Genomic DNA, 23862 nt, shown 5'->3' with positions numbered 1-23862 from the left:
AAAACTGAAGTAATAAAAATTGCATTTTGCTAGGATGTCATATTTTTTTAATCAAAGCTTCTGAAGGTTTTTGTTACCGGACGCTTTTCGGGATTTCACCAGGAATCTTGACTTGCAGTTATTTCTCAGTGTGGTATGTTGTTGATAGACCCATCTTTTTCTTTCCAGGAGTTTTATGACCATGCAAGGATCCTCTGGCAGGACGATGGTGTGCGGGCATGCTGGGAAAGGTCCAACGAATATCAACTCATCGACTGTGCACAGTAGTAAGTCTTTGTTTCCTTTCCCTTTACTTTTTTCACTTCTGTACTTGCAAATAAATACATTTCACAAACACATTTTTTTTTCTCTTTGGCTTTACATTGACACATAGCTACAAATATAAACCATTCAGTGTGTGCTCTGTGGGTTGTTTGGGTGTGTTCCCGTGTGGTTTTTGTGAGCGCAAGGTGTCAAGGTTTGCTACCTTGACGTTGACAGTGTGTTTATTCTGACTATAGTTTGTATTTGCAACAATTTGTCAAGAAGTTCTTGTGAAACTGAGGGTTAGACTCTGGTTGAATTTAAAAGGACACATTTACAGGATATTCTGTATTTTTCTTACTATTAATAACAATTGGATAGATTTCCATTAAATTTGCTTGAACCGCTCCTTAAGATAAGTTGCAATAACTTTAAAATTCATCCACTACTTTGGTTTATCAGGTGTAGTTTATGTTTAGTGGTAATTAGCAAATGTTAGCATGCTACCCTCACATAAGCATTGTCAATGTGAGTATGTTAGCACTTATCTTGAAGCCCTTTGTTGCCTCACAGAGCTGCTTGCATGACTGTAAACTTTTAAACAATGGAGTTCTGTGGCAAGAAGATTAATCTGAGTATGATGCTGCACAGACTGTAGTTGTTTATGGGTTCAGGTAATTGTTGGTTTTGGCCAGAAATGTTGATAGTCAGACATCAACTGACTCATCCTAAACTTTTTGTGATGCTTGATTGCAGATTGTTCTGCTGTTTATTGGGATTGCACTTCCGTGTATGTGCATGTGTGTTTTCAAATAAGTAGTGTTTTTTTTCTGTCAGTCAGCTTTCTAATTAGTCTTGTTAAACAACCAAGATACAAACTTTGCGATGATGGTATCTGGTGGCTTGATGGTTTCTCACATCCAAAGAGATTGGCACACCTCCATCTTGTATCTCTTGATCGCCAGCGTTTTGCATAATTATTTGTCACAAATTCTGAAGCCTTTTAGTTTGAACTTTCCCCTCCTCTTCTTTGCCCAACTCACTTCTCCAAAAGGGTTATTGGCCTTTTGATCTCATACAAGCCTTCGTTGTGAGGCACACAGTGGTCATATGACATTAGAGTTTTGAAAGTTTGAAGCATACTCTCTTTTTCATGGTACATGGGTTTGTTGACATATGTGAGGCTTTTTTATTTTGTTAATGTGACCATATACAGTATTTTGGTGAAAAAGTATAGAAAACCTTTACTAAAGTGAAACTAGCAATGAATTGATGTATGAGGTCTGTGGTTGCTGGTTGAGTTGGGCTTAGTTTTTCCTCATTTCTATACACTTATGTACGATATTAGTAGTTCTCAACTTAGGGGTCGAGGCCCTCTGAGGGTTAAAAATTAAACTGAGGGGTTGTGAGATGGCGGCTGTGGCTCAGGTGGTAGAGCGAGTCGGGCGATGATCGGAAGGTCGGCGGTTCGATTCTGCCCTGTAACCTGTTTCATGGTCGTTGTGTCCTTAGGCAAGACACTTCACCCACCTTGCCTGGTGTGAATGCGTGTGAATGGATTGTTTGAGGTGGTGGTCGGAGGGGCCATAGGCGCAGAATGGCAGCCACGCCTCTGTCAGTCTGCCCCAGGGCAGCTGTGGCTACAATCGTAGCTACCACCACCAGAATGAATGTGTGCGAATGAATAATTGACAGTGTAAAGCGTCTTAGAGTGTCTAGAAAAGCGCTATATAAATCTGATCAATTATTATTATTATTATGATTAGTGGGATGTGAGAAAAGAATCAAAGCTGCATGAACATGTATTTAAAATCTATGCTTTTGTTGCGTCTTTGCTTTTATTATTACTTTGAATGTTGGTCAGTCATTTAAATGAAACCAACTAACAAGTTTAGGGGAGAAATCACTGTTTGCTGGAACAAGTCAGTGCTTTTATTTGAGGGGTTCACAAGCAAAACAAAATGTAAAATTGTAAGTATATATTGCATTTGAAAGCCTATCAGTTTCTTTTTATGGAAAATCTTAATTGAAGAATTGTAGTAATCTAATAAGTGTGTCGCAAAGTCAAAAAAAAAATAGATGTAGGGGAGTAGAACCATAAAGTAGCATCAAATAAATGTGAAGAAAAAGTAGTTTAAAGTTGTGTGTTTGTGTCATTACGGGTGTATGCGTGTCTTCGCAATGTTGCACGCATAGCCACAGGTGTTTGTTGCTTATGTGTGTGTGGTTCGTCGGTAGGATGATAATAAAAAAGCCTTTATTGGAAGAAGTGTGATTGTAGACGGACAGAGTTGCAAGCACCTAGAGAGACAGAACAACTGAAAAGGAGAAAGGACTGAAGAGGGAGATTGAAACGAAGACAGAGACTTTCCCTGCATTGTGCGATCTCTCTCCTCTCCTCTCCTCTCCTCTCCTCTCCTCTCCTCCTCTTTTCCCCTCTCCTCCCCTCTCCTCTCTCCCACACCCAGCAGCCCCAGTGTTATGGATTAGATACTGGGCTGGGTGGCCAGACCGGAAGTGCTCCCCTCCCCCCTCAGTGTGCTTATGTAAACGAAGAAGCAGAGAAAGAGAGAGGGGAGGGCTATTTTTAACCCAGGCAGGCTGCAGAAGGAGAGAGAATGAGCGAGTGTGTTAGGAGAGAGACAACTTCAGCATTATTGATGAAGGTTGTTAGCGTTAAATGAAAATGTCAACCCTGGATTGGCATGGGAAAGTCAGGCCCACCCCACAAACACCCCCACTGCCTCGCTCTGTCTTTTCTTTTTCTTTCTTTCTTTCTTTTTTTTTTTTTTTTAAAAAGAATGACATCACCCGATTCATGTCATGATAAAAATCAAAAAAGGGAAGAAGAAGTTGGCAGGGTGGCGGTGCTTTGTTGTCTGTGTGATGAAAGGGAAGTCATCAAAGCTTCCCTGGCTATCTTTTTTTTTTTTGCTCCGTCATGCTCCTATGTGATATGTTCTTCTTGTTGTTATTCTTTATTAACACTTCCTGATGCTTTTTATGGTCTCAGATTCACGAGGATGTTTCTTGTCCTTGGTTTCACGTGGATGCGTGGAGTTGAGTTGGCGTTGATCGGGTTGCAAATTCACATGCGAGGTCCAAACAGCGCGATAGTGTTCCCTAACAGTTCTGAGGCGAAAGGGTTTGTTTTGTCTCAGAAGACGAGGCCTGTTTGTCAGATTTCTGTGGTCTCATCCATACAGAGATCACAGACTTGTAAACTTTAGCCTGAAATACTTTATTTTATATATTTATATATCACTTCTGAGATCTTGTGAAGAAATGTGTTTATTACAAGAAGTTACTCCTAATATGTCACTACATTGACACATTGTAATGAAATACTTGACATTTAATCCTTCATCTTAATTAAATGCACTACTAAGTAACTGTTTATGAAGGCATTCTGTAGAGCTGTATGAATAATTAGGTAGATAGCTCATAGCATTTTTAGCGTTCAGAAATATAGAAGTTCAGTATTGCTCAGTGTGATATAAAAGATTATGAGCTGATTTACAAATATATGTGACAGTCGGAACTCACCTGTGTTCTTACACTTTTGTAAGATTTAAACTATTAAGAAGGTGTTTTCAGGCAAATTTTGGGACTTGACATTTAGACAGAGCCAGACACTACTTCCTCCCATTTTCAGTCTAAGCTGAGCTAACTGACTGCTTGTCCGGTGTCCTGTGCAGTGGCATTGACTTCTTCATCTATCTCTACGAAGCACATTCATTCAGATTCTGAACTGTTCCTTTAACTGAGAAGAAGAAATGATTTGCAATTAAAATGTGGCTTAAACAAAGAAAATAGATGCAAACATACAGCCCCCCCAAAATTTTGAACCACATTTCCCTTTTGCTTTGTGCACCTTGTGCACATTTTTGAGATGCAACGACACATATATGCGTTTATTTATAATGCAGAGAGCTGATGATATAGAGATTGTCAGATTGTTGTCTTCTTGGTTGCTTCATTAATTAACCTACAAAGTATTTCATTAATTAGCTCGTGGCTTTATACAATTCATTCTCCTGAGATCATTTCTAGATAAGGAATGTATGTCCCATCAAGCGTATCACAAGTGAACACACACACACACANACACACACACACACACACACACACACACACACACACACACACACACACACTGGCAACGTCAGTCAAAGTGGAATAATACCAGATTCTAGCTAAACATTTTCTCTCTTAACAGTCAACTAACAGAATTTTTAAAAGTAGCAGCCCTCCCTACTAAGGAATAGACCATATTGTCTTGCATCTTCCAGAAAATCTCCCCTGTTTGTTTTCTCTTTTGGTGCTTGTACGTCGTACTGGTGTTGCTTTGCACGATGTATAAACCAAACATTTTTGTTTTGTGATAACCTGAAGTACTTATTTACTTTTGAAGCTTTGGATTTCAAAAACTTTTACATGGACCAAATTGGATTTTGGTGTAATCAAGTTACACTCTGTTGCTGCTGCTGCCGTTTTAAACGGTAGTGCTGAGTGCAGTCGACAAGTGACTGAAACCAACAAATGACATTATGACGCAGCAATTACATAGTGCTACTTTTAAAAAAAACAAAAAACTGTTTTACACTGAACTGAAGCACTTAGAAAAAAAAAGAAGAAGAAATAATCCTTGGATTAAAATGCTGATGTTGGTGCATTTTCAGCGTTGACAGCAGCCCTACTTGACAGCAAATGTGGATTGAAGTGAGACGTCCTATTTAGTTGGGCTTACTTGCTTTAATTCAGATGGGCTTTGGTGGTATGCTGCAAAAACGAACTTTTTTTAAGATTTATTTTTAAAAAAATTTAGGTTTTATTCGATAGTGTCAGTGAAGACAGACAGGATCAGTGTGTATGTGCTTGTATGCACTCTAACCTCTCGGCTATCTGGTTTTGCTGGAAAAAAGTTTTGATCTAATTTTGTACAAGACTTACTGCAGCTATAAGAAATATTTATATATTAACAATGACAAAAGAGCGCAAAAAGAAGAGCGAGTAGTGGACTTGGATTCATGTGTAAACAAGCAACTGTTAGCTTACATATTCAGCATAATCACTTAAAAAGTAACACTATGTCATGCTCTTGTTTTGTTTTAGCCAGAGAATTAGTTAGTGCATGTAACTGCTGAACAGAAGTTTGACCCTCCTCTATCACAGTATACGTCATTTTTTTGTCGTATTTTTAGATATTTACTATGCTATACTAACATTTCTGAGGAATCTATAAAGTATAAAGAGGAAATGCCAATAGCCCTATGAAAATTCTATGTTGTTTCAAAGCAGGTGAGGCCATAGTTTTGCAGTGATGCACTAAAATTAAACAGAAATTAAACGAAAAGTTCAAGTTTTTTTTCAATCTCTGCTGCCTGATAAATTAACGTTGTCTCACTGTGTGTGACATTATCTCACAATATAATTGATCATTCACGATATACTGCCTTTTTTCCCCCTAAAACCCTAATCTTGTGGGGCGCCGCTATAGCTCATCTGGTTGAGCTGGTGTCCCATGTGCAGGGCTACAGTCCCGATGTGGAGGTCATGAGTTTGAATCCCGCTCGTGGCCCTTTCCCACACGTCCTCCCCCCATTCTTCTCCCCCACTTTCCTGTCTCTCTCTCACTGCACTATCAATAAAGGCACAAAGGCCAAAAAATAACTTTAAAAAAAACCTAATCTTGATCAGATACACTCCAAAACTGTAGTGTTGTTTTTATTAAGTTGTTCCAATACTTTGGTTCTGGAAGCTTGCAATGGATATATGATATGGATATAAATATAGAAGTGAAAATCAGTTATTTGGCAAAACAATAAATTAGTCCATAATAATAACAATCATTTGTTGTTACTTATTTCAGATTTTTTTTAAATCTCCTATGAACATTGCTTTGGAAAATCCCTCAAGCAATTTTTAATCAAAGCTTCAAATTGATTAGAATTTATACATTTAAATCTAGATCTCTTTCTTGCCAGAAATATGTGTGTGGGTAATAATGTGAGAATGAGGGGAGCAGTGTGGCTGAACGCGTCTATATGTTCTGTGACTGTGACACCAGCTGAGTGTCGCCGCTGTGTTTATTATCTGTCGATTCTTTGAAATCTTGTCCCAGCGATAATGTCCTGTCATGCGCCGGAGTCCCCCTGAATTACTGCTCCGACCTCCTCCTCTTCTCTCCTCTCTCCCGTCCTTCCTCCCCCCGTCTTTCTCTCTGTGATGTGTAGTGGTGTTTCTGCAGGGGCAGAAAATGGCTGGGATTGAGTCTCTGACTCATCGGGAGGTTGGGGGGGCGGGAGTGAAGGGATGAGAGAGCGAGAAAGAGGGGAGAACTGATTTTCTTGGGGGGGGGATCGGGTCTGTATTTAGTGTTCACTTGAATATGTTTAGATGTGTTTGGAGAAATTTGCAGGTGTGTGTATGCAGCAGATGTTGCTGTAGCTGAGGGACGTTTTAAAGAGTTTGAGGCGAGCTCATTCGCAGTTAGCTTTGGGAAACTTTGCTGCTGCTGCTGCTGCAATCTCACTGTATTGTGATTTTCTGAATGCTGTGTGTCGAGCTGCTGTTTAACAGGCCGCTGTGTCCCCAGTCCTACGTTTACTCTATCAGTGTTTCTTTTTTCTTTGTTTCTCTCAGTCAGTTTTTCTTTCTTTTGCTATTTCCTCTTGCTCTTGTAATTTTTTGTTTAAAGTTTTTGTTTTGTTTTGTTTGCTTCCCAGTCCTTCCTGCCGTCTTTTTTTTTTTTTTTTAATCTCATTTTCATCCCATATTTTTTGTCTTTCTTTCTCTTTTTGTCTCTTATTTAGTTTTTCTGTCTTTGTGACTTCCCTCTTGGCCCTGTAGTTTTTTAAGTTCTGTTCTTGCTTTTGGTCTTATGCTCTTTCCTTCATTTTTGTAGTTTTTTCTCATTTTTGCTCCCATTTCCATTATGAGTTTTCTCTTAACCTTGCAATTTTTTGTTAGGTTCTTCTGTTGGTCTCCTGCTCTTCCCTTAACTTGTGTCCTTAATTTCTCAATTTGCCTCCTCCTTTCTTTGTGACTTTTCTTTGTTCTTATAGTTTTTTGTTAAGTTTGGTTTCTTAATTTTGTCTTGTGCTTAATTAATTTTAATTTTTCTGTCTCATGTCTCTCACTTTTAAAAAAATAACTTTTCTCTTTATGGCTTCTTTTGGTTTTAGGCTTTTCCTCTAATTTTTCCTATTCATTTACATGTTTGCATTCCATTTCCTTTTAGACGATACTGTTGGCCTTGTAGTTTAGGTTCTGTCCTTTCCTTTTGATCTTGTGCTCACTGCTTAATTTTAGTTTTTCTTTCTCGTTTTGCCTCCCATTCCCTTTTTGACTGTTCTCTGGGGTTTGTATTTTTTTAGTTAGGTTCCTTAAGTTTCTTACTTTTGTCTTATGCTCTTCCTTAATTTTTTCTCTTTGTCTGTCTTTTCTCCTTTAGTTTTTTCCAAACGTTGCATTCTTTCACTAAAGCTGCAAATCCTTAATTAGATTTTTCTTTTTGTTTCTTTTCTGTTTAGTGTTTTACAATCCTCCTCATTCACTCTGTTTCTCTTTCCTTCCATGTTTTTTTATTTTGTGTGTGTGTATTCTTACTTTTTTTGTATCTGTCTTTTCCTCTTGTGTTAATTCTTCTTTAATTTGTGCTCGGTTCTTTCTTTTCTGTCTTGCACTTTTTCCCCTCTGCTCACTCTAACCCACTCCATTCCCTGCATTCCCTTTCTCTCTTTCTGTATCTCTTTGTTGCTTGCTTGGTTTCTCTCCCCCTCTCCTGTTGTTCCTTCTTTTCCTCCCTTTGCTCGTTCTTTCTTCCTTTCTTTCCTCTCTCTGTCTGTCTCTCCCTCTTTCTGGCCTCTCTCCAGTAGCACAAGATTTGGAGCCGATTGTCTATTTATAGCACCTGTGGTTCTGTCACCATGACAACCAAGCTGGAGGCCAGGGCGCCAGGGAGCTATTTTTGGAGCAGCGCTGTAATGTCAGACACAGCCTTCTCTCTCTTTTCTTTCCTCTTCTTTCTCTGCCTCTCTCCCCCTCTCTGGATGCAGTGTGTGTGTTTGATTAAGGATCGGCTGGTGAAGCCTTCGGTTTGGTCGGCTCGCAGTGTGAAGCGTTAATGTACAAAGAAGCAGTAAGCCCATCGAATTGCTCCACTCAGCGGGCCGTGCATGATTCTCTTCCCCCCACCCCCCACCCCGAGGAAGCGCCAAGACCATTTTCTGATTTCAGCTTTAGTTTTCCCGTGTGCACAGATTGATTTCAGCGTCCTACAATGACAAAAATCCGTTTTGCAGTGCAGAAATCTGGAGTTTGCTTTGAATTTTTAGGTTGTGCAGTTTAGCTTAATGATACATTTCTATTGCCCAGTGAACTCAAGGAAAGATTAAGTAAAAGGTGCTCTTTGTGCTCTTTTTATGGTGTAATAAAATAAATGTGCTATGTCTCGATATTTTAAGTGTCTACATTAAATATATATTGGTGTCATTGTCATTAACAGTAAAGTTTTTTAAAGATAAGCCTGACTGTAATGCTAATGTTTATTGTTTTAAAATTCTAGCAATCCCACCTGATGCTTAACTTTATTTACAGAATGTAAGCAATTTAACTTTTTTTAAAATTTTGAGCTGTTTAACCAATCTAACCGAAATGTCAGTTTGACAGACATATTCATTTGCTTTCTTTGTTAATAAACAAGTGTTTGACAGTTTTCTTTGAAAGGAGGTGACGTGAACACGAAAAAAAAATGACTTGTTGAACTTTCTAAAAAAAAAAAACTGGTAGACTTAAATAGATCGGAGCAGATGTGGAAAGAGGCACTTTTTAGGGACGTGACCCTGCTAACTTGTACGTGTGTGTCCGCCTGTGTGTTGCGCAGCCGATCAGAAGAACCACTCGGATGCAGGGCAAAGTTTTCCAGATGTTGTGTAATTGTATCACAGTAAGCCATAAAACTCTGATAGTTATTTAAATGTCAGAAAATATACTTGAAAATTATTCTTATTTTGTTTGCATTTGGTGTCAGAGTTAGTTTGTTCTTTGATAATGATAAATGCTGGCAAACGTTAATAAATAATGACAACATGATTTAAAAATGTAAAGTTTCTCATAATTGAATTTATACATACATATAGCCTACTCAGAGTATCTTGTTAAATGTATTATGTTTTTTTTTTTTCAAGTAAATGAAACTGATAATTCAGGATATTTTGCAGGCCAGCTATAAGTGTGCCGGCCAGACAAGTCAACACAGTTGTACAGTTTAATCCCGTGCAGAGCTGAGGATGTATACCAGCTCATAATCTGGGTAATCCTTTGTCCTAATACTGCCACTTTAACAAGATGAATGCATTATGAGAGTTTTATCAGCTTTGCTGGGACAGCATGCTGCTGTTGATGGTATGACTCCTTAAGTCTGTAAAGCACACAGAGATCTCACTTTGATTGTGGAGAGAAGAGGAATTACAAAGCAAAAATTCAAAGTAGTGCTTCCCTGTAGAGCTCCTTTTTCAGATTCTGTTTTTTATATGCGCTGGGGATACAGTTAAAACACTCTGCTGGAAGTGTTTTCATAACAGTTAGTTCTTAAAGCAAATATATATATTTTTTAGCTTCTTAGTTTTTGGTAATTCTTAAAACAGGCTTTTAAATAAAATTTACCTGAAAATTATTTCATTCTTGAAATAGAAATTGATGTATTGTTTTAAATTTAACAAGCATGTAATCAAACACTTAGCATGAATCTAAATAAAAGCATAGTAAATAGAGCATTTTAAAAATAGGTTACTACTCTTAATAATTTTTCCCTACAACTCCCTCCAAAGTCTAGACAAAGTAGAAAGTTTTTTTTTTTTTTAAGTAATGTTTAAAAAAAATGCGCTTTATCTTTTCATGTAAATACATGGTTATTTTCAAACCAGACAAGTGTCCTGTGCGTATTTCCAGAGTTTAAGTCAGCCTGTCTGCTACCCCAGAATAACCCTGACAGGTTATACATACACCGCAGACCTCTCTGTTACTGGGGCAGCCACTGTTATTTAGTTTAACTTACTCGGCACGGTTATTATTAGCATTTCTCCTATTAATAGGGAGAACTGCTAAACACTAAGCAGTGTGTTTGTCCTGGGCGTGTCGACGCCTCAGACCAGAGCAGTAGATAAACAAAAGTTTGGCCTCGGCAGATGTCGATGGCAGCCATGTTTACTCCGTCATCATTAGAACTGTAGCTTTCGGATTCTGTCGCATCCTTATTATTTATGGGTTTTTTTGGGGGGTGAGGGGAGTTACGGTAGGATGAAGTTACATGCTTGCGGGGTCTGAGCTGTGGATACGGGGGCTGCTGGGCTCTGAACATTTGTCCACTGAGGACTCTGGGTGTGCTGACACAGCAGAGACACTGTGGTGTGGGATCAGCTGAGCCACTTAGCCCCTGCAGAGAGCCGATGGTACCATGGGTTGGCTGCTTAATAGCCTCCGTGTGTGTTTTATATGAATATCCGTATCAGTGTGCATTTGAAATACACATGGACCGCTCTTTGTTCTGCAAACTTGACACTTGTTTCTTCTTCCCGAGTCGATTTCCTTTTGTGTAGTCCACTAGTACTCTGGCTTCCGCAGACCCAGCCCCCTGTTCCTCTCAGTGTGTTACCTGCAGCCCTCCTGTCACATTTCACCCCTGCCTGCCACATTCCTAGTTATCTCAGAGGGGGCTACATACCTGTTCTCCGAGAGGCAGCCACAAGCAAGCGTCTTGCCTTTCTAGTTATGAGAATGGAGTGCAGGCAGTCGGTCAAAGCAGACGGCGGGACAGGCCAAGAATTAAACATAGTAGTTTGTCTGCATTCGCAGCCACTTTTTTTTTTTTTTTAGCAAGTAACCAGGGTTTAAAACAGAATCCCTGCAGAGTTTTTTTTTTTTTTTTTGCCAAGGAAACTTGCCAGTTGAGGTTGCAAGCAGGATCTTAAAAATCTAAATCTTCTGACAGTAGCAGAAACATTCTTTATTTCAGGTGAAGTGGTGCACCTCCACTATGAAACACAGCAGGAAATCTTGTCTTTAAAAATAAATGTGGTCATTCCAAATCCATTGTTAGCAGCTGCATTTGTTGTGACCAGTTCAACCAAACAATGTTTTACCTTTTCCTTCTTTTATTAGAATATTTAAAGGTCTGAAGAAGTTATATATGTTATGTCAATTTGTAACATCAGGGATTTGAAAGGCTAAAAAAAGCAGTTCAAACTTGCTGTTGACCTTCCACCTGACTGGCACAATATGTCATTTATTTTGTCTGTCTCCAAATAGGGTCACATTGGCACTCGGATTGCATCAGATATCTGTAAAGCTTCCTTTAGACCCCTAAAAGTATCTGTTCTGAATTTTAATTAAAGTTGACCTGAATTACATTTTATTGTATAATATATTGTGGTAACACATAAGAGGAAAAGGCCAGGAGCAAATTAGTGATTGGATGCTTTACGTGAAATTAATATTGTGATTGGTAGATATAATCTTCCTTTCTGTAGTTGTGTGGTTTGTTCACCCTTAAGAGGAATTGTTGTGGAAAAACCTGCAGCACTTGTGCTTGATCGATGCAGGCTATTGGGACACTTAGATAGTTGCCACTGCAGCTTAAAGATAATCACCAAATTCCTCCCAGTGTAGCAGAATGGTTCTTAGTTCAGCCCACTCCTCTTTCCACTGCCGCTGCTGAGCCACTCCTGTCCTTCTTCCTAAATAATGTTTCTTCTGTACGTCTGAAAGCACTGTCATGACAGCTGGGATGTTTAAACCTCTGTCTTTCATTGTGTGTTTTGTCCATGTTTGTCTAAAAGACTCTAACATGACCATCCAAGTCCTCACATTCATTTTATGTACACATGTATCGTGGGACAGCAGCCGACACACAAGGATGAATGAGTAGTCAGTTGTTGTTTATTTTTTCCTCCGTTTAACAAAGACACTTAAACTTCTCGAGCCTGGGATACATCAAAGATGTTCCATCTTAACTGATGCTCATGTAGAAATATCTGTGATCTTTCTGTGGGCCAATTTTTTGGAGTCCTGAGTTGGTGTAGCAGACATCTTTAGCACATGACCCTGATACACTCATTGTGAAAACATCAGAGCGACTCACACACCTTGAAAAGCATAGGCCAGTTCGGCAGAACAGTTAAAACGCGTTTGGGTAGGCACTGTGCAAATGCGAACGCACCGTAGGCCTGCATACCCACCCACGCACATACACACTGCCACATGCACGCACACACAGACACACACTTCTCCTCCTGTGCAAGTACTACTACAGCAGCTCCATTGACGAGGCTTCTCCGGTCTGACAGAACAAACGGCTGCTGGTGACTCAGACTGGCTGCCTCTGATCTCACTGTGAATTAAAACACACGCCCCCTCGTGGTTGCTCAAGGAACACCGTCCTCCATCTTTCTCTGATCTCACTACTGTACTGGGGTGCACTGCTACTTGTATGTGCTGTGCTGTGTGGCCATACTGTTCTCACATTATAGTAGGTCTGGATTTTAAATTACAATGACATCTGGTAAATGTATTGCTAGATAGTGTTTGTTTGATATTTACTGAAAGCGGGTAGTTAAAATGACATGTTCTACTGGGTTACTGTGAATATATTATACATTATTCTGTCTTTGTGTTATTGTATTGCTATTATACTGTTGTGATGCTGATCTAACTGGCTCTATTTTCTGTTCTTTTTGCAGCTTCTTAGACAGGATTGACGTGGTGAGGCAGAACGACTACACACCCACCGATCAGGTGAGATGTTCAACGCTGTCTTAATATAGACTTAGTACAGGCCTTATTCACTGAACTCAATCTAGAACTGAAAAAAGCACACTGTAAATAAAACAAAACAAAAAGATTAAATCAAATTAATGCTGGCTGAATTCCATGTTTGGAGCTCTAGTTTCAGGGTCCTGGCACTGAGCATGCTGGCTCTCTGTCACACTGTCATGACTCACTCAGCCAACATTAATGTCATTTTGTTACACTTTTGCTTTTGCTGCTATGGCAAGTCAAAAAAAAAAAGTGTGAAACCACTTAACCAGAAGCAAAATTTCTAATACTGTACTCCTCGACACGACATGCGTACAGTGCACAAAATGAGCATGCGCAGTAACAAGCTTGCTGTGCAGTCAGTACTCATAGTCTCAAATTGTGCACAAATGTTTGCAAAGGCTCTAAGTTGGGCAGATGAAGGCTAATGATTCGGAATGTATCGACAAAACCTGCAAGAAGACTGAATATATTGTAAATATGCCTGATCATATAGTGCACCACAAGTCAAAAAAACACAGCAGAAGCCACAGAAACTATAGAACCCTAGCTAATGCTACCATCAGTTTGTCACTGCTCTCCCTGTCAAAAAAACACACCTGGCTGCTGCTTTGGTGGTCCAGTAGAGCTATAAAGTTTTTACCAGCCTTGTGTTTTTCTTTACCTGCTCTGTCTATATTCCTGCCACACAGTGTGTGGATTAGAATGTGCTGTGTGCATATTCTGAGACTGAATCAGTGAGTTGCCGGGCCGAGCAACTTTTCTGACAGAAAAGTTTGCACGTAGCATTCCTGGGGTCATCCATTGTCCCCTTTTCCTTGAGCCAACCAATCAATCAAACTGAGCAAAATTGGGTCAGCTGTTAGGCAGCAGCCCTTTGTAGAATTGCGCAAAGGAAATGTTAAAATGAACGTATAAAATGTGACACTTTGTCTTGTGGGATTCTTTGCAGATAGATGTGTACATATACTATGTTTATCTTTCTATTGTTGGAGTTTTTAGGGAACTGTGCGTACATTTTACACATTTTTAGACACTCCAACGTAAAACTATATAGTGGAGACTAAATATAGCCGGTTTTCTGCTTCTTAAATATTACATCTTGACTGGATATCTTGAGATTTTACACTGTTGGTATAACTGTGAACTGTGAATTGATACTTAACGTTGTCTTACAATTTATGTATTATGCAGTCCGTCAGTTTATCAAGAAACAATGTTGTTATTATTGTTGTTGTTGTTGTTGTTGTTGTTGTTGTTGTTAACAACAACAAAATTATCTTACCTGAGTGATAATGGGCTTTAAATTGTGAGTGTCTTTTGTCTAAAGAAAAACAGCCTATTAGTTTAAGTATTTTATTTCCAGAGGAGAATTTGCACCTCAACTCACATTTTATGCTCTACTGTTGACATCCTCTTTCTTTTCCTCTGCTTTTGACATACCTACGTTCATCTTCTGTGTGCTCTACATTCTCAACCAGTTCCATTTTCTTTAACCCTTCTATTCCTTCTCTCATTTTCAGGACCTGCTGCGATGCAGAGTACTGACATCTGGGATCTTCGAGACAAGATTTCAAATAGACAAAGTCAATTTCCAGTGAGCTGCCACAAACTTTTATTGATCATAATGTTGGATGATGAATTAATAGTCATGAAAGAAACCATTGATTCAGCTGAAAAGGCCTTGTTTCTGCTCACCATCCATGTCATGTTTTTTTGCCTGCTTTTATAGTGTAAATTAAACTTTTAACCTTCTGTGTTTCACAGTATGTTCGATGTTGGAGGTCAGAGGGATGAACGACGAAAATGGATCCAGTGTTTTAATGGTGGGATGGTTGGAGCTTGCCCTGCCTATTTGTTGTGATAAAATGATGATGGCTTAACTATGCAGTTATTTGTTTACAGTAATTTACTAAATAATTTTTATTCATATTTAGGAATTTGTATCTAGTTCAGTCATGTCCATTTGTTTATTTAGGTTTTGAGCTAAGAACATGTGCTTATATCTGAGTTTTTTTGGTAGTTTTCTCATATTTGGTGTGTTAATCCCAGTCTGGTGTGTGTGTGTGTGTGTGTGTGTGTGTGTGTGTGTGTGTGTGCGCGTGTGTGCGTGTGTGTGTGTGTGACACAGATGTGACAGCGATCATCTTTGTGGTGGCGAGTAGCAGCTACAACATGGTGATCAGAGAAGACAATCAGACTAACAGACTACAGGAAGCCCTCAATCTTTTCAAGAACATTTGGAACAACAGGTCAGAAACAATTTCAATTTGTCCATTGTTAGGTTTTTGCTGTTATTTTTTTGACCAATTTCAGTTTTGTTATCTCAAAGTACAAATTCAAAGTAGTTGTTATAACAAAATATAATGAATATACACACATTAAAAAAATATAGCCTAAAAAAGTACTTCATGTAAGAGGTTTATCACTACCCTGGAACCAGATAGGATGAACAATCCTACATTTTATTTAATTTCTTACTACAAAAGAGTTTATGTGTATTCTGGTATTTAATGTAAAGAAAGGTTTTCAATATTCACCTTAAATGCTAAAACAGAAAATGTAACGATGATGTACACTTTATGAGAGTTGCCTCTAATGCGTTTTGTGTAAATCTGCGCGCTAAGCCAACACTCCCAGCTGTGAACTGATGTGCTGCATGTTCTATTCTTTTAGCATCAACACCCATAAAAAACACCTAACATAAAATGTTTAGCTTACTACCACTTCTTTTCTGTGGATGTCTTGCTAAATGAAGAGAGAGTCAATGTTGAAGTAGAGAAATGCTACTAGAAATTGTACAATGCAGTCAGTACAGAGTTTTATGTCGCACACTTACAGTAACTCACAAACAGCACAGTGTGTTTTGGTCCACGCTACGGCTTTGTCTCTCTTCTTTTTGTCTATTTTTAACTCATTCTAATTCTATAAGAATAATTATGCAGCAGGTTTTTTTATAAGACTCAACCTGCACTTTGCAAATCTTTTTGTAAAAATATTTTTACAGATTTCAAATGCTATTTCATTCATGACATAAGACTATTCTTGTTTAGTTTAATACAACTGGAGTACCACTGCATCATTCAGTGGCAACAGTGTATGACAACTTTTTTTTTTTTTTTAAATTAAAAAATTTAATGTTGCTGCTTCAGGCTGTGTGTAGTGGGAGGAAACAATGACTAGATGCTGGGTCCTTCTTTGACTTTTCTTTCCCTGTGTGAGACTGTTTATGGCAGAAGCTCTGAGACCTTTTCAACTCCAGAGAGTACATTATTCCTATGTTCTTTAGCCAAAGCCTATTAAAACATAATTCTGTTTGAAACACATTGGCTCTCCAGCAACAGACCTGTAACATATTTTGAGACTTGAGCTAACGAAATCGAAAGAAACCTGGCACTAAACTCATTCATTTCCCTCCACAGGTGGCTACGGACCATTTCAGTAATCCTCTTCCTGAACAAACAGGACCTGCTCGCTGAGAAGGTTTTGGCAGGGAAATCTAAAATCGAGGAGTATTTCACAGAGTTTGCACGCTACACTACACCTGATGATGGTAAGACCAGCTCTGATTTTCAGTTGACTCTGACTTGCTGTCAGTCACTAGAAATAGTTTTCATCATGTGTAGCACAAAATAAATGTGGCTTAAATGTGACCAGATTTCTTATTGTCCAACAGCAATACCTGAACCAGGAGAAGATCCCCGTGTTACCAGGGCGAAGTACTTCATACGGGATGAGTTTTTGGTGTGTACAAAGGTGGAAGTCAGACAAGTAAAGCTGTTTTTGTCAGTTGAAATTTGATCAGTTTCCTCATATGTTTCTTTTTCATTACGGTATAGCATGAGACGGGATAATTAAAGACCCGACTTTGCAAAAAAGTTCTATTCTTGTTATAATCGTTGAGCAGATTTACATGGGATGTAGGTTCTGAATAGGATCCAACTTGACCACTTCAGAAAAAGATTTTCTCCCCTAATGTTATTAGAACATTTTTAAAGATTAGTTGGATATAGTTTTAGCAATTATCAACTAAATTCTGAATGTATTTAAATAAATCAACAGCATCCAGGATTTTAGATTTACTGCCTATAGCATTACCAAACTTGTGTATTTCCATTGCACATACTGTATATACCATCTTTCATCTAACACTTATCCAGCTTTTCTCAATCTGTAACACTTTTATCTAATTACATTTAAATTTAGGCTTAAAAATAAATAAATAAATAAAATTTTTTTAAAAATAATATATGTATATATATATATATATAATTTTAAATGGTGACTTTTTATAAACTAAATGTAAGTTTGTGTGTTATAAGTCCAGTGGGGTATACTACGAAGCAAGTTTAACATAGCCAGGCTTTCTTTGTGTAAGTCAGCTTGAGAAAAACCCAAAAACCAAAACCGTAGTCAGAGACAACTTATACCATTAACTTTCCTTGTTAGATTAAGCTTTCTGCTTCAGACTCTGGGCTGGAGCCTATCCCAACCGACTCAGGCCGAAGGCAGGGCACATCCTGGACAGGTTGCCAGTCTATCACAGGGCTACACATAGAACCAATACATAAGAACCATGCAACCAAGCACACTTGCAGACAATTTGGAATCACCAGTTTACCTCAGCATGTTTTGGGACTGTTATTGGAAGAGAACCCACGGTGCACAAGGAGAAGTTGCAAACTCCACGCAGAAAGATCCCAGGCATCCTAACTGGGACGCAATCTGGGGATCTTCTAGCTGCGAGCCACTGTGCAGCCCTAACAAATACCAGTAGAATATAAATCCATCCATTATCTATATACCACTTAATCTTCACGAGGGTCGCGGGGGGGCTGGAGCCTATCCCAGCCGACTTAGGGCGAAGGCAGGGGACACCCTGGACAGGTCGCCAGTCTATCACAGGGCTACACTTAGAGACAGACAACCAAGCACACTCACATTCACACCTACGGACAATTTAGAATCACCAAATAACCTCAACATGTTTTTGGACTTGTGGGAGGAAGCCGGAGAAAGCACGCTGCATGGGTAGAACATGCAAACTCCACGCAGAAAGATCCCGGTGCCCCCACCAGGACTCGAACTGGCGACCTTCTTGCTGCAAGGCAACAGTGCTAACCAACTGCGCCACCTTGCAGTAGAATCTAAATGTTTCTATGAAATTCAGACGGAAATATCACAGATGGACATGTCAGCGTTCACACGGCAAATCTGGCTCCAGCCCTCCATGACCCTAGTGAGGATTAAGCGATGTATAGATAATGGATGGATGTCCAATTTTGTTGAATCAACAGCATGATGAAAAACAAAAAAGAAGAAATTTTTCGACTTTTATCTGTAATCATTCATGAGATATTGTCATCCAAACATAGCGTCAAATTTCAGTGTGTGAAAAAACAAGGTGAAAGTGCAGTTTTAAAAAATATATATCTACGTTAAATTTCAGGCAAATCAGAGATGGTTAAGGAAAAGTTGTTCCAAAAATGTGATGATTTGAGATGGAAAGACTGATATACAAAAATAGTTCATGAAACAGCATTGTCTGCGCTGACTTGTCTCTGTTTGTATGTCTCCTGCAGAGGATCAGCACAGCCAGCGGGGACGGACGGCATTACTGTTACCCTCACTTCACCTGCGCCGTCGACACAGAAAACATCCGCCGCGTCTTCAATGACTGTCGTGACATCATACAGAGGATGCACCTACGGCAGTACGAGCTCTTGTGATGGACCGCAGCGCCCCGGTCTACTTATCTACCTACGAACCTACCTAGCTACTCCTCCCTCCCTCCCCCATGACCAGTTAGCCAATCACACCCCCCCCCCCCCCCTTCCCCCAACTTCACCTAACCGAGCGAGCGACTGACCGCCTGGCCTCCCCTCCACCCTGATGCAATTCCTCGAAAAACAGAACGGTGGAAAGAGTCTTTTTTTTTTTTTTTTTTTTTTTTAAATAAAAAAAAAGAAAAAAGAAGAAGAAACAACGTCATGGATACACACCGACAACAGTTTCATCAACTATTAACCTGGACTGACTGCTGTACTCAGCTACACTTTGACCCAGGAAAGAGGGTCGAGACTGGAATCCCTCAGTGTAGGCGATCTCTCCTTTTAGCTCTCTCTCAGATATATGTACACATACACACTTGCAGGTACACACACACTACAGAATAAGAAATTCAGACCCTTAAATAGGTTTTAATATCTCACACACACACATATACACACACCCTTGTCAAACCAAGTCCTCCTGCTTTTCACAGTTGGCAGAGGCTGAATTAAATAATGTGTTCTGAGAGAGAGGAGTTTATTCACCGCGTGCTGAAGACGAAGGAAGGAAGGAAAGAAGTGAAGATGGACACAGAGGGTGGCAAACTGATACAGAAGAGGCCTGTAAGCCTTTCTTTTGTGCCCAGGGACAGACGGACTAATTGACTAATGGCTGCCTGTGGATGTGAGCGTGACTCGAACATAAGACCACATGGTTCACGTGACCTGCTCTTCAAGAAACCAATCGAGGAGGGATGGCAGAAAGCAAGCAAACAAAAAAAGAATTAATAAAAAAAAACAAAAAAAACAAGAAAAATATCATACAATGCATAAATTCATGCATACCAGTGAACTTCATGCAGTGCAAAAAATCCAAGCTATATATATAGATATTTATATATATATGTGTGTATATAAATATGTATATATATAAATATAAATATTATATATTCCTGTAATAACACAATTCAACTTTTAAGTTTTTGTTAGTTTTTACCCCATGTTGTGTGTTGGTGTACACTGTGTGTGTGATCTGCCTTTGTGCACCATTTAACCTCTTCCCCAACACATACACACACACACATATACACACACACAAACATACATTCTCACCCCTCTTGCCCCCGCTGCTATTTGGCAACTATTTAGCATATGGAAAATAAAGGAGAGGTTTTATTTAATAAGGAAAAAAAAATGCAAAAAGGAAAGCATGAAGTTAAAGAAATGACTGGATGCAACATTTTTACCTGGGAGCACACACACACACACACACACACACACGCACACACACACACACACACACAGCTCCAGCCCTCATCAGACCCCCTTCTCGTCCACACGACAACCTCCCCTCACCCTCCCCGCCTTACCTTTCGTCTTGTTCTCTCACCCCCCTCCCCATACCTGCTTCCCACCCCACCTGGCTTTAAGTACGTCTGTCTTTATTTTACTGCTGGACTATTATTCTTGTACAGACTGTAAAATGTATTATTTTGTACAACTTTATTGAAGAAAAAAAAATAACTTGTAGAAGATCCCTGTGCCTTGATCACGACTGTACGTGTAAAAATGAGCTAACATGTAAGTTATGTTTCACTGCGCTGTACAGCTGGACGGGTCTGTCGCACCTCGTCCGAGCTAGCTCACCCCTCCGCTGGGAGGTGGGGGAGGGGACGGGCATCGGATCGGGGCGGAGGCCTTTCGTCTGTTGCTTAGTTTTCCATTTACTTTTTTTTGTTTGTTTGTTTGTTTCCCCACATTTGTTTGTTTGTTGATTCATTTGTTTTGCTTTGACTCTCCTCTGGTTTATATAATAGGATTTGAAAAAAAAAAAAATGAAGGAAAAAAAAAGATAATCAGACACACCACCCTAATGCTGTGTAGTGAAGATACTGAACCGTAACACAATTTAATATATATATAAAATATATTTCAGATTTTATATTTTATATATATGTACTGTACACTTATATCTGTCTCCCTTGTGAGCTGTGGCCTGGGTTTCCTTTGCTTTCTGTCAGTAACATCTGAAAACATTTTACAGAAGGTGGCAATTCTGGGTGCAATGGGGTGGGTATTAATTTCTTTTTTCTTTTTTTTTTAAAATTTTAGCTTTAACTCTTGAAGGAGAGGGAAATATCCAATTGCAAAACATTGCTTGTTTCTACATAAACCAAATTCTTTTTGCTTAAACAAGAGGAAACAGTTGTATTAGTGTTTGGTTCATTCCTCGGCCCAGGATATTAGATCCTCACATCTAGTCCACGTCACATAAACTGTCCGTTTATCAGGTACGCTTAATTTAAATTAAAGTCATCTAACACAACAGTTCTGGAATAAACCTGATCTCCATGAAGGTTAGAATGTTCACTGATTAAGTTTACTATTTTAATATCCATTAATGTTACAGAATTTACAAAGAAAACTGAAAAACACAGGTACATACTACTACAAACATACGTGTCACATGTGTATTATACATATATAGATAATGCCTTTTCATCAGCAACGCAAACTACATCCACAAAAATGACTGAAAAGTTGAATCAACAACTAAACATTATAATCTTCATGAAGATAAGATTTATTACAAGGCCGGTGGTTAGACTGTATCAGTTTTAGTAAGGTGTACCTAATAAACTGGAAATTAAATGTAAACTATAATCTGTGTTTCTGACACCCATCACTTGGGTTTTCTCCAGAGACTTTTGCCACAACAACTGCATGACAAGAGGCAGCCTGAGTTTTCACCACATGCTGATGATCCTCCTGCTGCCTAAACAGAGTTCAGTTTTATTCATTTGATTCAAATTTGGTCTTCATCTTTGCTATGAACGTGACATTGGGGTTTTACTTCACAAGTCTGAGTTGTTTAGGATCACACGCTCTGAAGTTAGCAGTTTTTCTGCTTGGAAAGTCAAAACTGAGAAGTGATTTGAGTTCATGACAACTGACACAACCAAAGTGCGATGTACAACACACTCACAGGCCTCCCTGGAACATGTCACCATTGTTGTTTTCAAGTGTTTTATTATTTGACTTGTTTTCTTAACAAATCCAAATCCCTGGGTTCATTCCTGTGGCTCAATCCTGTAGATCTGCAGCAATGACAATGTGAGAAAAAAAGAATTCGTACACTGTTTATTTCTGTGTCAACACCTCCTCACCTGCATAATGTATCACAGGCTGCAGCAATAAGAGGGTTTAATTTTAGCTCAGCAAGAAAAAAAAGTTATTTTTTTTCTGTTTTGGCATTAAGCGATTTTAGTATTTACTGGTTTTTCCATCCGTTCCATTTAATTTTCCCTGTACATTTTGTTAAGTGTCAAAGAGACACAGGTACGCAGATAAATGTAGGTGGATACATCTTAAGCTACATAGGAATCATAACATTAGCTTTTGCTCGTTTGTCAGGTGAGTTTTCGACCTCACTAAAACTACAGTCTTGCTGCAGCCAGAACATACCCTGCTCATTGTTGATGGCACATACTGAACCTCAAAAGAGTTCCCTGATATAATGCTTTACAAGACATTTGAACTACAGAAGATTTGTTAAGAGCCTCCTGGACAAAGAAACACCTGAGAAGATTGAACACTTCGCCGACCCCACCTGTTACCTAGTTGGAGCCACAGGATTATGAGGTGAAGCTGGTAGTTTCTCCTGCAACTCACTTGTTTAAATTCTCATTTGATTAATATTACTCGCCTCTATGCAAACAATAGAGAAGTGAGAAATAAAAGTTCAAGTCTATTTAAAACCTCAGGTGGGACTACACCTGGTAACACAAGATTCGGGGCGGTTTTGCAATCTGCTGCAGCTGACTGGGGACCTGTTTCAGAGGGTCTGTCTGCACAATGTTGCACCACCTGATGTGTGAAGGAGGGATTGTGTTCAGCTAAAGCACGTTAAGTGGTTGATTGATTCAGGGAGGGATAGGAATATTAAAAACCTAGGTGACAGATGTTAATGCTGTATCAGCTTTAACTTCTGCAAGATTTTGGAACTTGGCTGCAGGGATTTCATTGCATTCAGCCACAACAGCATTCAAGTGGTCATTAACTGATGCTGGGGGATGAGGCTTTGGCACACCAACACCAACTTCATCTTGTATGTGGGAGCAACATCATGTTAAAACATAAAAAGTCAGCAGCACACTTTTGATTGAAATATCAAACTTTTCCTTGTTGGGAAGTAATGAGCTGAGTATAAACTCTGAAAAATGGTTCAATAAGTTGTGGGCAGGATCTCAGAATGTTTCACCTATGTGCATTTCACTTCCAACGTCAAAACAGCTGTTTACAAGTCTGTCAAATGCAAAACTCAACAAGTGTCTAGTTGTGGCTACAACTGCACCAAGTTTTAATCCACTGACCACAGCAGATGTTTTAGCTTGCGTTATGCATAATAACACCAAATCTCTGCATTTATTCATAGGGCTTTCTATAAAATCCTGCTTTCCTAGACTTACACGTTTAAAATAGTGTGTCTCATAAATTTCTGCATGTATGAAATCCTAGATTTCAAAATAATTTACTCATATTTTATTCATAATATTTTTAGATATCAAAGCAAAATAATGCGATGTTGGTTGCAACGCAAATAAATTTATAGGCAAGTGAATATCTGATTTTGAAGTTTTGTTACTACTAAATAGTTGGTGGAAAATTTTATGGCAGTGAAATACTGAAATTAATCGACTGAATTTATCTGAATCGGCTTTATTAACCAAGTATGTGAAGACAGAAAGAAATAATTTGATTCACACGCATGCATTAAAGCAAGGCAACAGGTTACAGAAGGAAAATGACTGTTTAACTGCGATGCATAACTATAGATATATGTAAAGGGAAAAAGAATGCAAAATTACATAAGTTTATTATAAATACAGAGTTTTTGACACCTTGTATACATGAGGCAGGTGAAGATGGTGCAAAGGAACAGAGCAGCCTTTCTGGGAAGAGATGTAACCAGGTATGTGATATACACTATGTACAGGGTTGGGTTTCAGAATGAGTTACTCCTGACTGAGTT

General features: G+C 39.0%; 1 protein-coding gene across 1 annotated transcript in view; it reads left to right on the top strand.

The window, feature by feature from the left end:
* LOC103355891 (guanine nucleotide-binding protein G(s) subunit alpha-like) overlaps positions 1-21959 on the top strand; it is a 38626-nt gene extending 16667 nt beyond the window's left edge. Inside the window, exons 5-12 of the mRNA XM_008279841.1 lie at positions 169-266; positions 12984-13038; positions 14583-14656; positions 14827-14885; positions 15191-15311; positions 16482-16612; positions 16736-16803; positions 18642-21959. Coding sequence (XP_008278063.1) covers positions 169-266; positions 12984-13038; positions 14583-14656; positions 14827-14885; positions 15191-15311; positions 16482-16612; positions 16736-16803; positions 18642-18788 — 753 coding nt within the window. The 3' untranslated portion in view covers positions 18789-21959. The remainder of the gene's footprint in view (positions 1-168; positions 267-12983; positions 13039-14582; positions 14657-14826; positions 14886-15190; positions 15312-16481; positions 16613-16735; positions 16804-18641) is intronic.
* The last annotated feature ends 1903 nt before the right edge of the window (positions 21960-23862 follow it).

Source organism: Stegastes partitus, unplaced genomic scaffold (genome assembly GCF_000690725.1).
Source record: "Stegastes partitus isolate 25-593 unplaced genomic scaffold, Stegastes_partitus-1.0.2 Scaffold171, whole genome shotgun sequence".
In the NCBI taxonomy this organism is placed as follows: Eukaryota; Metazoa; Chordata; class Actinopteri; family Pomacentridae; genus Stegastes; species Stegastes partitus.
Note: the sequence above shows the minus strand (reverse complement) of the source record. Positions and strands in the feature narration are given on the sequence as shown.